Here is a 15025-nt window from a genome sequence, read left to right on the forward strand (position 1 = left end):
GAGACAGAGAGAGCACATGAGAGGGGGGAGGGTCAGAGGGAGAAGCAGACTCCCCGCCGAGCAGGGAGCCCGATGCGGGACTCGATCCCGGGACTCCAGGATCATGACCTGAGCCGAAGGCAGTCGCTTAACCAACTGAGCCACCCAGGCGCCCGACCAGGAAAGTTTTTGTATCATAGAAATCTGTATCATTGAGGTTCAGTAGTATCTCTTGCCAATCTTTATAAGAGTTGTAGAACCTAAGGATGTTTCACAGTTTTATTTAACAGATAAATTAATATTCCAAGTTTGTTGACCTTTTCTGGAATAAGTGACTCTTAGTCATCAGTACCTGGCCTATATTTTAGAATAATAAATACAATATGTCCCCTAACAATTAACTGCTTTGAAAGCAACTTTTCAAAAAAAGAAATAGATGAAACAGAGATTTTGAAGAGTTGCTGAAAATGTTTTTATGATTATGCGATTTTTCTAGTTGAAAATTATTTAAGTGTGTTATTCTTTAAAATGTCTTATCTGCACACTTAACTAGAAAAAAAGAATTTCTGGGATGCCTGGGTGGCTCAGTCAGTTAAGCATCTGCCTTTGGCTCGGGTCATCATCTCGGGGTCCTGGGATAGAGTCCTGCATCAGGTTCCTTTCTCAGCAAGGAGCCTGCTTCTCCCTTTGCCTGCCGCCCCCCATCCCCCCACCCCCCCCACTTATGCTCTCTCTCTGACACATAAATAAATAAAAGCTTAAAAAAAAAGAAAAAAGAATTTCTAACAGGTTTTCAATCTTTCAAGTAAAAAGCAGCAGTGAGATTTTAACCCTAAAATATTAAAATGTAGCCTATTCTCATTAGTTTGTGAGAACAAAGTGTGGTTATCAGGGAGGATGGAAATCTACCCATCAGATTACAACAAAAACATCTGCATTATCAATTGAGAATGAAAAAGAATTTCCAGTTAGTGTTTCATTTCTTCAATATGGAGCTACCTATGTTAAGAGGTTATCTTTTTCAGCCATGATAGTCTTTAGATTCAAGTATTGCAATAAATTAAAATTTCACTAGACCTCTTAATTATACCACATGGGGTCACACTCAGATTTTCAAAATCATAGTCTGTCAGTCACACTGGTCTCACTAAAGAAAAAAAAAAACTTCTGGTCAGTAAGAGTGAGAAGACTTTTTGTGCTGTCAAAATAAAATAAAAATTAGTTTTAAAAATATTGTTTTTATCTTTATTTTATTCTTTAAATTTTTCTTTTTGATATGTTGTATACTGTATATAAAATATTAGCACAGTATTATATATATATGTATATATATCTCATTTATACATCCCATATATATACATACATCATTTATGCATATATGAGGTATAAATGGGCTACCCTCATAATTGTTTTACTTAAGGAGATACAATCAAAACATTTTAAATACACCACTGGTCTACTGGAAGAAACAAACATGTGAACAAAAATTACAGCCACAGGCAGCAGAGTGTATGAAGGCATGAGGTGAAACATGTGTGTGTTAAAGGGAACACCATTGAGCAAATGCTTACTTACCTCTTACCAGAAAGTTTAGTCAAATCTCCCAGAGAACTGACTCTGAACCGAGTTGTCCAGAGTGAGTCAAATTTCTCCAAGTGTATTAGGGTAGGTGCCAGAGAAAGGGGTGCACACAGCAGGGATGAATCTTGGTGGCAAGAAAAACAGAGTGTTCTGAGAGAACTGTCGTACTTTCAAACGGCGAAGTGCACATTTAGGGGAGTCCCAGGTGATGGGGCTGGACAGTATGGCAGGGACCAGATGGTGGAGGGTTACAGGTGCCTCCAGAACGTGCAGTCATGAGCCGGTGAACAAGGCATGGTGCAGGGAGCCCCTCAGACCATGGGATTCGGCATCAAACTGGCCTCGGTCCTAGACCTGCCATCTGCCAGCTGTGTGATCTTAAATTATTTAGTTAACTTCTCTAACTCTCAGCTTCCTCATCTGCGAGGAAAAAAAGAAGGAGGTAAAGCTATTGTGTATGATATAATTCATAAAGTGCTTAATTGTCTGTACGTAATAAGATTTTGTTACGGTTCTTTTGATGACTATGATGGGGAGACTTTGAAGTATTTTAAGCAGTGATGTAACAGGTGATTTAGAAAAATCACCCTGGCAGCACGCTGTAGCACAAATCTGAGGAATGTGAAACCGAAAGCAGGGAGACAGTTAAAAGGATTATAGTTATCTAAAAGACAAAGAGTAAGGGCCAGGGCTGAAGTCCTAAGTGAAGGCATCCAGGGCAGGAAACAGAATAAGGACCATAGAGGAGGTAGAAAGTCAGTACCCCGTTACCACCTAAATTCATTGCCTTTATACCCCTTTGTGAAAATGACTAAAGTAAACTACACTAGACCCACAAGAGTTGTGTGTGTAGAATACAAACCCTGGAGCCAAACTCCATAGGTGTGAACCCTAAGTCTAACCCTAATTACCTATATGACCTGGGGAAGTCACTTAACCTCTTTGTGCTTCTGTACTAGGGATCTCAAACAATGACAACCTCACAGAATTTTCTCATCATATTTAAAAAGTGGTTTAAAGAAGTGCCTGACATCCAGGAAACATTATGTATGAGTTTCTTAAATAAAGTTATCTACAGAAAATACTGTTAAAGGCAGTAAGATGTTTGGGGAAAATAACATTCATTGGCTGTTATTATAAATTTCTTAGGAAAAAAATAATCTGTATCCTAAAATGGTGAAATTCAAGCCAGGTAAATTTTGATAAAGGGAATGAAGAAAGAGCAGTAAAGGAAGGCATATTGCCCAGGCTGAATTAGACAGATCATAAACCTGTCGTTCTTTTCAGGAAAATTCATCCACCCCATCGTTTTATCAATCCGATACCCACACTGCTTCCAAATAAAAGTGGAAAAGCTAGCCATGGATGAGCAGGATTATAAAAATCCAAGACCAACGTTAGGAAAACTATTTGTTACATAATCAAGTAATAGGAGTTTTCCCACAATGTTTCAAATGGCAAATCCACCGTATTTTTCAGTATATTTATCTGAAACACACCAGATTTAAAGGCCAGTTAAAGAAAACTACATCCAGATCATCACAACACCTAACTATACCTACTATTGTCAATGATCTGCCACATACCAATGGATTTCACAAAGACATTGAAGACAGTTTGTTGAGAACCTGGCCAACTCTACTTTTTTATAATAAAAAAAGAATGGTAAATAATTTTAAAAAATAAAATGCCTAAGGTAATTCAATACTATAAATATGTTCTCATTGAGGTGGTCAAACAATGAAAAATATCTACCAAGCCGCAAATAATATTTTGCTTCTCATATAAGGCTTTTAACTTCATAAAATTGTTTTCTCTTAAGGATTGAGTTTTTTGTTAAGATTTATTTATTTGAGTGAGAGTGTGTATGTGCACACACATGTGCGAATGGGGGGAGGGGCAGAGGGAGAGAATCTTCAAGCAGATTCCTGCTGAGTGGGGAGCCAGACACAGGGCTCTATCCCACCCTCCAGGAGATCATGACCCCAGCAGAAACCAAGAGTCAGGTGCCCAACCAACTGAGTCACCCAGGCACCCCACTCTTAAGGATTGTTTAATGAAGCTGTTGCAGGAATTCTCCATTTCCTTTTACAAAAGTCTCATGGCATTCATCATGAATCTCTTAGAATAGATACAATAAAAATCTTGGAATCCATGTATTTTTTTAGGTTTACTTATAAGTAAACTGCTTCACTTTCCAGTCTTGTCTCTCATTGCACATGACCTTGGAGATACATTTCCCATAGTCCTTTTCCTAGATCCCATTAAACAAAGAAATTGTTATAAATGTTTTTAAGGGTTAAATTTTAGATGGTGACATACTATTTCATATAAACTCTAAATCAGCGTTACGGCAGTTTTCAGCATTACTAAATGATAAACTGTTCTCTTTATCCAAACTGATGCAGAGAGTGGCATGATGCCCCTGCCATCGGGGAAAGAATTATATTTGACTTTGGACTCCTTTATATAAAATTTTTGCAAATAATTAATTTTTTTCAGAATCAGTTTTTTCATCTATAAACAGAATAATAAAACTCTACTCAACTGGTATCAAATGATATATGTTAACATACTTGGACAATTGTAAGATATACAATGTGAAGTATTTTTAGCTAAATATATAAATTAGCTTATATTCCTGGACACTTATTACTGATAGAGGGAGGTTAAATTCTTTTGGAAACCATTACTATGAGAAATACACAAATATTATTCAGTTAGGTATAATATGTATGTCACATGATATTACATACTGACTTTTGGAATTTGCAATATGACTTTCTTTAAAAACAACAATCACCCTAGATTAAGACCCAATAAAAGTTCAGAATACTTACTTTTAAGTTAAGAGTTCTGGACCCTGAAAGTAATATTCCAGAAACACTTTTTTAGACTAACTAAAAGTATGTGCCTACCTATAGCAAAAAGCATACCAGGTTATTAAAGTGCTGATTCACATTCAACAAAAGAAAAAGGAAAGAGAAAAGAAGTAGCTTACATTTCTTATTTAGCCCAAAGCCAGATTTTCATTCATTCAACCTAGATAAAATAGCTTCAACATGATCATCTATGGAAATCATATGAGTTGGTGGTAAGTTTTCAAGCTAACATGCATCAAATACATGTGATTAATAAATATGAACCTGTGTGATGGAACTGATGTTTTTGAGGAGCGTCAACTCATTCAGTTATAAACATGAAACTTTCATTTCTTCCAGCAACTGCTTTCAAGTATGAGAAAGCCAAATCCCTCCCTTAATAATACTTTGGTCAGATCCCAGGCATTTCTGTTGGCTTTTGGTTATTAAAATAGTCTAGTCCAATTACAGCTTCAATCTAATGTCTGTCCCTAGGCGCTCTCCCTAAGCACCGTGGAGGGCTTGTGGCTCCGGGGCTTGGCACCCCGAGGAGGGTGTTGCCTGCTCTTTTCCTACCTCCTTCTAGCTCCTCCCAGGTTGAAGGCAGGAAGACTGGAGAAGGAGGGGGGATGGTAGATATATTTAGTCATAACTGAATGAAGTCCTATTTCTCTCTTTCTGGTTGTTGCACTTCTCTGGTTAATGCTGAATAGCCATCTCTGTTCTCTCTGTGGCCAGTGTCCAGATGCTAGGGCAACTTGTGTGGTTTCTTCAAGGAGCCCTGGAGAGCTTTACCACGGCACAGTACCCTAACATGGGAAATAAGGCTCCTGCCCAGCTCCCTTCCAAGCCCCCCAGTAGTTCCTCAGGATGCCAGCTTGCGCCTGCTGGTCCCTAGCTAAGAGCTTGCCTATCTGGGTAGGGTACCGGCAAGGTGGTTCAAATCCCACCACTTTCTGTGCCAGTCACTCACCCCTGGGAAATGCAAGGATCCTTGCCTTGCCAAATAGGTAAGTTCTTACTCTTCTCTCTCATTCTCTGTCCGTCTCATCTAGGTCTTTTTCTCTCCCTCCTCTTGCATCTTTCTCCAGTTTTACTCCCCCACCCACCACTCCCTACCTCTTTTTTTTTAATTTAAATTCAACTAATTAAGATACAACGTATTATTTGTTTCAAGGGTACAGGTCTGTGATTCATCAGTCTTACACAATACACAGGGCTCACCACAACACATACCCTCCCCAAAGTCCATCACCCAGCCACCCCATCCCTCCCACCCCCCTCCCCTCCAGCAACCCTCAGTTTGTTGCCTGAGATTAAGAGTCTCTTATGGTTTATCTCCCTCTCTGGTTTTATCTTGTTTCATTTTTTCCTCTCTTCCCCTATGATCCTCTGCCTTGTTTCTCAAATTCTGCATATCAATGAGATCATATGATAATTGTCTTTGTCTGACCTCTTATCCCACCTTATTCACATAGGCACTAGGCAGGCCAGCAATTCTATTGACAAAGAAGACATCCTGCTAGGGAATATATTACCAAGTGCCCCTCTTGCAGACACCTCCAATCTTTACAATGATCATTTTTAAGCTTCCCAGCACCTCCTTGCCTCCCCGTAACCCAGAGGTCTTGGCTTCAGAAAGGGAAAACCCTCCCATTACTAATGATGACTTCATCACAATGCTAAGGACTCAGACAATTCTTGTGTCTCTCTGGTCCTCCTCTTATATCAGCTGGGAAAGAGGCGGTGGGGATGTGCTAGAAGAACATATCACGCCACCCTTCAGGAAGCCCTGTGGTAACATTTCTGGCCTCAACTTTCTACAGCAGTGGTTCTAAAAATCTTGACCACACATTTGAATTGACTTCGGGGTGTTTATAAATCTTGACTGGCACAGTCAAGATATCTTGATACTTGATACCTTATAATCTTGACCAAGATCCCTTGGACAATTAAATCACATTTGGATGAAGAGCATGCTATTTTTTATATGCTTCCTTTTGGGGACCACCTTAGCCTCCCTTATTCTCTCAGGCACCTGTTTCTACCAATTCAGAAGGAGAATGCAGATTTGCAATCAAATGCCACTATTTTTTTTATAGCTTAACCTTTGGCAAGTAACTTAGACTTTCTGTGCCTGAATTTCTTCATCTCTAAAATGAGCATATTTTTCAAACTACTTCTTAGGTTATGGGGGTCATTTGAAGAAAAAACACCTTCAAAGAAAATACTGCAAAGAATATTTTTTTGAAAAGAGTTTGATAAATGCAAACTACATATGTGCCATGTCCCAATAATGGTAAAGTTCATGCAGAGTCATTATCTTACTATTGTCTTTCAACAAACAGTGATCTGTCTTAAAACACACAATTCCAAAACAAAGATTTAAAATAACATATGCTTAACAGATTTACCTAGTGCGTACTGACTTCTATAAGCATACCTGTTTTTAGAATTTCTAGAAAGCGCTCAAAAACTCAATAAAAAATGAAGTGATCCATCATATCTCCTAATAAAGATGTTACTAGCTTTCCATATGTAGTAAGGAGCATTTGTCCTCAAATACACATATTCAAACACATTAAAATATTTTTTTTCCCTTTAGAAATAACTATGTTTCTGGAATTATTTTATTTGAAACATTTTAGAGACCTCACTGATGGTACTAATGGATAAGACTATGTTATTTGATTGTGCTTTACTAACACATCTTTACTTAAAGTTTTAAAGAGAGGACATACAGAATCATTAAATCCACTTCTGCCTCATAAAATACATGATTGTAATTTGTCCTGTCAATTTTAATAAAAGTTACTTGAAACTTTGAAATGAAATTCAGAGGCACCTGGGTGGTTCAGTAGGTTAAGTGACCAACTCTTGATTTCAGCTCAACTCATGATCTCAGAGTTGTGAGATGGAGCCCTGAATCAGGCTCCACACTGGGCACAGAGCCTGCTTAAGATTCTCTCTCTCTTTCTTCCTCTGCCCCTCCCCCCACCCCTCTTCCTCTCTCCCTCTTTAAAAGAAAGAAAGAAAAGAAAGAAAGAAAGAAAGAAAGAGAAGAAGAAAGAAAGAAAGGCATTTCAATAAAAGAATAATAAATACCATAGCAGTCTACATGTTTTGAAGAAAGCTTAAAGTTCTAACCATTCAAACATATAAAGGATACAGTGTGAACATTTCTTTGTTCATTATTTTCAAAATGTGAGTTATTACTGAATTGTTCATAAGATTTGTTTGTAAAACAAAAATTTCTCCCCACTTCTTTATATGAAGATTTTCCAAAGTGATCTGTCCAGAGGCATAGCCATGTAAGCACACGTTTGAAAAAGGAGTTTTATAAAGTAAAAGTGCTAACACAGTTTTTCTAAGAATATTTGCACACATACAATGGGGTTTTATGTTGTAAATATGCTTCAATAAATTTGTTTCTATGAATGATCTCCTGGAAATATACTTTACAGAATATTGTCTTATGACTCTATATTAGAAATGTTTGCTTTCTATCACATGTATTTAGAATATAAATTAAAAGATATATAAGCATTCAAAAACCAAGCAACTGTTACCAATTATTTGGATCTTTTAAAAATTCAATTTATTCTTGAAAACAAAACCGAATTTTATGGCCTTGAGCTTCAATGTCAACGAAAAGTTTGATTATTAATATTTCTGTTAGTGATCTTTAAAAGTTGGAGTTTGCCTACAGTTCAATCAGCCAGCCAAATACTAAAAATGTTTGAACATCTCTCAAAAGTGACTAAATGTGTCATTAGAAGGACATTTACTGGGAATTATAAAGCTACTCAATTTCTAATCATTGTTAATAACATTAGACTAGGGTTTTTTTCCCTATTTCAGCTTGTTCAATTTTCATTCTATACAGAATCATGAAAAACCTGAACACGAGATATTTTATAATAAGCCAAAAATTTGTTGTTACCTCCAGGACTGCTTTGTAGCATTCCCCTTTTAAGGGGGCGTGATGCTAGCACTGTCTGAAGTTTCCTTTTCTTTGTTAATATATATTTTCTTTAATTCCCAAATTCATCCTGTGCATGTTCTTCAAAACTGTAAGCACTGTGTTTGCTAGCAACCATCCTCCCCAGCCTTTCTGCCCTGTTCCTCTCCATCCTCCTTCTTGGAGGTAACTTGGCCCTCATAAGCATCACCTTGGAAGAGGAGGAAGTCTATGCTACGCAACGTTCACTTCACCTTGAGCTGAGGGACCGTTACTAGAATTGAGTTGACTTGATGTTTTAAATGAAAAACAGTGATCCCAGTGAGGCCATGGACTTGATAACAACGAAAGTGACAAGCACTTTGCTCCAAGGGTTTTCTTCAACAAATAATGCTAGTATAAGAAATTAAATGTAAGTTTGAATTAAGGGGAAAAAATAGACCAACAAAAGTAGGCATTGCCATAGTAACTTAGAAACTTTATCTTCTTTAGAAGGCTCTCCAGTCACTTTTTACATATGGGGAAAACTAGACTGTAAACTGTAGTGTATCTCTCTCTCTCTCTCTCACACACACACACACACAAATTAAGGCAAACATCCGGATGCCTTCATAATGATCTTTTAGAATTAGCAATCAATTATACTATCACAAACTAGAAAATTAAAGCAAACATCCAAATACTTTAATAACTTTTTTTAAAAACCACATATATTTCCAGGGTATTTTAGGAAAGTTGATTTGGGGGGAAGAGCAGGATTGAATTTTTTGACACTCACACACATAATAGCCTCTCTGAATCCTGTTGATAAAGATGTCATCAGCAGAGAAATGCTCACAAAGTACCCTTCACTAGCTATTAGCTTTAGTTCTTAAAAAAAAAAAAATCACCACATAATAGTTCCGCTTTGCAATAAGCACATTGAGGACTCAGGAGAAACCCAATACCCACCCTATTCTTAAGGTCTGGCCACAAAAGAACTAACAGGGAATAAGAGCATCCAGCCACCTTTGTCTCCACATTTTAACTGGTACGCAAGTGATTCTAAAGCTGTATACTATTAGGACAGTAAAATACTCTAGCAATATAGAATCTCACTGATGGTAGAGTACAATTTCCTTTTTACTTCTCTCCTTTCCTACCTCACTCAAAATGTTTATCTCTTTCTCCCTCTACACACACACACACACCACCCCACAAGGGATGACTCAGGAAGGGCGAGAGATTTGTCTCAGGCCCGGCTACAAGTTAGATCAGAGCTGGAATTAGAACCCAAATCTCAGTAACTGGAGCCAGCCAACTGCTATTCTAGACCCAGAACAAATCTAGTTCAGTCTCATGAATTCTGCATACTCCGAATTAGGCATCACTGTTTTGTCTGACGTTTCCTGCCACGGACTCCTAAAGCAACACAATGAAACCACCTTTCTGGATTCTTCAATCGCTGCTAGTTTGAAGCAGAGGACAGTTACTTAAACTCTCTGGGCTCTTTCCTTATCTAAAATCCACAGGTTGAACCAGAGGTCTCTGAGAAAATTTCCCATTCTAAACATTTTGCTTTTCACCTTCTGTTTTATGCTTCAGTCTTGATGTTTGAAATTTTCACTAGGTGGCAGGATTCCACCATCGCATTATGAAAGGATTTTTCCGATGGAAGCCTGGGAGCAGAAAATTTCAAAAGAAACTCCTTTCCTCACAGCGAACATTAAAAAAAAAAAAAAAGCCAAGAGAAAGGATAACTACAAAGGCCAGTAGTCCACATATTTCATAAGGATCTAGACCCATCTTTAATATATAAAGCGGAAATTAATCAAACATGTTCTTCCATACAATACTACAATTTAGTATCCAATTCAGGTAAAAGTCTGCTTAAATTTCATGCATTTTAAAATTTATTTTAGCTGAATCCCAATTTAGACAATATCAGATCCCCTCCAGCAAACTGGTAGCAAGAAACAAGCAATATGATGGAAACAAAAGCAATCTAAAACATTTAAAATCGTTATTAGATGCATTTCAAAGTTTCCTATAAGTTACTTACAATGTATTTCTAGTGTCTTTGAATTTTATTTTGAGCACTTAGCTAGATGAGTACACATGATGGGATGGAGTAGATTTCTGCATTTATTTGTCAAATCCTTAAAAGAAAATTCTTTCAAATAGATTTTCTGACATTTTCATCATATACTTAAAAGTATTGCCTCAAATTGGTCTTTTCATAAATGCTGCATTGTAAATGTCACTACCAAGGCTTTATACAAGTCCCCAAAAGCCACACCAATTGGTTATGCTGAGCTGAGCATTTCTCTTCTGCCAAAACCAAGTAACATGAAACAATAACTCAACTGCATATTCTAACATTGCGTAGAAGAAACGTCCCAAGTGTCTTGCTGGTTGTCAGAGAAGCTGATTAGGCTTTTCTTCAGCTGATAAATACGGCACTCTTTTTTTTTTCTTTCTATCAATTACTGGTTAATTACATATATGCTATACATTACTCCAAAGTTTTTTTGTTTTTTAATTTTTTTTATTCTTATGTTAATCCCCATACATTACATCATTAGTTTTAGATGAAGTGTTCTATGATTCATTGTTTATGCATAACACCCAGTGCTCCATGCAGAATGTGCCCTCCTCAATACCCATCACCAGGCTAACCCATCCCCCCACCCCCTCCCCTCTAGAACCCTCACTCCAAAGTTTTTTTGAAACATGAACAAACCCGCATCCTAGAAAAATTTAATATCGGCGCCAAAATCAAACTAATACATAAACTCCTGAATCACAACTTGAAAAAAAACATCAAACAGGTTGCTCTCATTCCTTCCCAGCCCAGAGCGGTGATAGCGGCACCTCTTTGGTGGTCCTACCTTAGCAACTTGTAAGGGCTGCTTCTGCTCCTTGCCACCTTGCAGTCTGAACCCCCAGGGCGCCCCTCCGGTCATGGAAATGCAGATAAAATCCCCCGTGCCCATTTTCTCCTTTTAGTTGGGTAGCATGAAGAGCTTGAAAAGACGGAGGAGGCTTCGGTGCCGTTGAGATGCGTACTTAGCTCCAGGCGCCCGCCCAGGAGGCAAGATTGGGGAGCGCAGAGCCTCAGCTGCTGCAGCGGCCGCGGGCCGCATTCACAAGGAGGCAGAAGCGCTCCCTAGCATCAAGGACACAGCCCACTTTTGCGTCACGCTCCTTTGCTCAGCCCACTTCAGGCAAAGGAAAGAGACTCGCTCGGAGGAGAAGGTCCTCATTTGGGGCGAGATGGGGGCGGGAAAGCAAAAGTTCTCTAGCACTAACTGATTTAAATGCCAGCACTTAAAAGAATGACTGAGGAGCATCTGAGTGGCTCAGTCGTTAAGCGTCTGCCTTCGGCTCGGGTTATGATCCCAGGGTCTCGGGATCGAGCCCCGTATAGGGCTCCCTGCTCCACGGAGAGCCTGCTTCTCCCTCTCCTGCTCCCGCTGCTTGTGTCCCCTCTCTCGCTGTTTCTCTCTGTCAGATAAATAAATAAGATCTTAAAAAAAAAAAAAAATGATTGAAAAACTTTCATTTAATAATCCTATGACTAGTAGAGAACACGTGAAGATTTTAATGGCCAGCTGGGCCAGAAGTGAGATCCTAAAACATGAGCTCTGAAAATCCAACTACTAGACAATTTGATTCTCTCAAATGAATGTTTTGAGAATGACCACAGTGATGATTGAAACAGACAAAAGGGAGTTCAAGAGGGTGAAATTATTATTTTTCTAAGCTTCTACTATCTAATTCCATAAGAGGAAATAAAGGAAAGCAAAACATTTGTCTTTTTTTTTAACCTCCTACTCTGAAAAGTACTTTTTTGAACTATGAAAGAGGTGTGTATATTTTAGAGTTGAGGAGGGGGAGGAGAGGAAAGAGGAAGAGGAGAAGAAAAGAATTTCCCCCTGGAAACTACATTCTTTTAACTATGTCTCTTGAATGGTCTGGAGTATTTTAAATTTAAATAAGTGTTTCATTTTCTTCCTTCCTCAGTAGGAAAGAAACTTCTTGAACCAAAATAGTCGGCCAACTACATACAATGTCACCTACAAGTTTCTTATTTTTATAGTCCCTCATCACAGTGCTCTGAGTCTGGGTGGTCCAAAATAAAAGTTTATTTTATATGTGGTCCAAAATACTTTAATGTTTTAAATCTGAATACAATCCACCAAAAATTGTACAAATGGAACATTTTTATTCTTCCATGATATTTTTATTTTCCATGACATTCATCCACATAAAAACATACCAAATAATGAAAAGCTTGGACAAGTTAATTGATGTTACATGTGGTACCAGACAAAACTGACTTGCAGACAACTCTGCCTATTTCAGTACCAGGAAGCACTCTGCAGTGAACCTTCACACAGCCTCACTGCCCAGAAGTCAAACGTGTCAAGTGATTTTGTTTGTGCTTTCTCACTGGGGTAAGAGACGGTCACTCAGATACCGGCAGCACTCAGAGAGAGCCTTGAAGGGCAGGAAGACCAGACATGCATCTCGAGTTTGATTCTCTCCCAAAAGGTGAATTGCCTGTACCCCCATCTTTCTTTGAGAAAAAAAAAAAATAATTTTATAAGTAACATCCTAAAGTATGAACTCAGAACAAAAGAAAAAGAACTTCAGGGACGCCTGGGTGGCTCAGTCGGTTAAGCGTCTGCCTTCTGCTCAGGTCATGATCCCGGGGTCCCGGGATGGAGCCTCACATCGTGCTCCGTGCTCCCTGCTCTGCGGGGAGCCTGCTTCTCCCTCTGCCTCTGCTGCTCCCCCTGCTTGTGCTCTCTCACTGACAAATAAATAAGAAAATCTTAAAATAAAATAAAATAAGAAAAAGAACTTTTTACAATTGTTCTTTCCGCTTCTGCCGGTCTTTGTGCTCCTCGACCCAGTCCAGTCTAGCTTTTATCCCCACAACAGGAAAAGCTCTCAGCAAGGTCACTTATTACCTCCTTGCTTTTGTGAGCACTTGAGATTATTGGCCATGTCCTCCTTTGATTGTCTTCTCTCTTAGGCTTCTATTCTAGGATACAAAACATGCTCCCTCCTCTTGCCTCTCTAGCCACTCTTCTCTCACGTTTGGCTGTCCTCAGTTTCTAGTCATTCTTTAAATATGTGTGTTGTCTTCCAGGGCTATGTTCTGGTCTACTTACTTTTCTCACCTTACACCCTTTCTATGGGTTTACTGAGTGTCAGGAACTTGACGTATAGTGTTTTATTCATCCTCAAAGTAACCATGTTAGGTATATGATTTTTAGTGTCTCCCTTTCACTGGTAATTAACTCAGCCTTAGATTCTAAGTGGTAGAGATTTGAACTTTTGCCTGCCTGAATTTAATATGCCGGTTCTTATCATTGCTATTCTGTCTCCAGGCCTTATGTACTCCCTAATGCAGTTCTCCTGTGTCCAGTTACTCATTAAGATGTATGGATCCAGGGGCACCAGGGTGGCTCAGTCAGTTAAGCATCTGCCTTCTGCTCAGGTCATGATCCCAGGGTTCTGGGACCGAGCCCCACGTTGGGCTCCCTGCTCAGTGAGGAGTCTGCTTCTCCCTCTGCCTCACCCCCCTGCTCGTGCTCTCTCTCTCTCTCTCGAATAAAAAAATAAAATCTTAAAAAAAAAAAAGGCATATGGATTCGACTTCTAAATAGATTGCAAATCTGTCTCTTTACTCCATTTCCACTCCTGTGGTTACTTCTATCTCTGGCCTTGATTTCCACAATCTCCTAACTCGTCTGTCCAGCTTGGTTTCCACCTCAATTCATATTTGACTTGACAGCCAGGATGAAATTTCCAAAACGCAATATTTATCATATTTATTTTTTCCCTCTGTTTCAAGTCTTCAAGGACTTTCAGAATGGTCAAAACTCCTTTACCTAGAGAATACGTTCTGCCTCCCACTCCTCACTTCTTCTCCAACCTCATCTCCCACCTTGAATTTTATGATTCAACACACAGAACTACGTTTACTTTCTTCAGCCTGATCTGCTGCTCCATCTGCTAGGTCTCATGCTTCCAAGCTATCTCGTCCTCCCCACACATAGATCACCTGATAATTCCTACTCATCCTTCTGGTCTCAGCTTACATGTCACATTCTCCAGGGAGCCTCTCCTAACCATCCTGTCCTGTGCCCTTGTCCAGGTCGGGTGTTCCTTCCATGTGCTGCCATCACCCTGCACTTTCTCACTCATTCAAATGGTCTCTTAAATTGTCTGAATCCAACACTAGCTGATTAACCCTGTGAGATTAGCAGATGTTTCCAATTTACTTGAATTTGTCTCCCCAGGTCTAATACAATTCTTGACCACTAATTGGTGCTCAGTTAATATGAGTAGAATGAAAGGCTAGCTAAGATTTCCCAGAATAAAGGTATAGAAAAGAAAGCGAAAGAGTTCTAATTTCTTTCCCTTTTCCCACTTCATTTGACTTGGGAAAATCTGAAATAGAGCAAAATTCTTGAATTATACCACTTAAAAACTGTGTGGAATATTTAGCGACAGTCTCCCTAACATTTTGCCTTTCCCCCATTGGGCAGTAACTACTGTGTTGGGTAAAATTGATCCTCCAACCCCAACAGCATGGATAAGTTGGTTGATTTTAGACAGTCAGAGTAATCTTTCCTCCTTAATATAG

The 15025-nt window shown here is 38.9% G+C and overlaps 1 protein-coding gene and 1 long non-coding RNA gene across 4 annotated transcripts in view; one reads left to right on the forward strand and one right to left on the reverse strand.

The window, feature by feature from the left end:
* Window positions 1-11696, reverse strand: part of SYNPO2 (synaptopodin 2) — a 148932-nt gene extending 137236 nt beyond the window's left edge. The window contains exon 1 of one of the 3 annotated variants that reach the window (XM_081812933.1): window positions 11253-11509. In XM_081812933.1, coding sequence (XP_081669059.1) covers window positions 11253-11357 — 105 coding nt within the window. In that variant the 5' untranslated portion in view covers window positions 11358-11509. Of the gene's footprint in view, window positions 1-11252 lie in introns of all 3 variants that reach the window. The other 2 variants (XM_081812934.1, XM_081812932.1) reach the window with 2 other exon arrangements.
* LOC115943400 (uncharacterized) overlaps window positions 1-15025 on the forward strand; it is a 438133-nt gene that overhangs the window by 209831 nt on the left and 213277 nt on the right. The gene's annotated exons all lie outside the window — the stretch shown is intronic.

The sequence above is a fragment of the Leptonychotes weddellii genome, chromosome 2 (genome assembly GCF_054177405.1).
Source record: "Leptonychotes weddellii isolate Sample4059 chromosome 2, ASM5417740v2, whole genome shotgun sequence".
In the NCBI taxonomy this organism is placed as follows: Eukaryota; Metazoa; Chordata; class Mammalia; order Carnivora; family Phocidae; genus Leptonychotes; species Leptonychotes weddellii.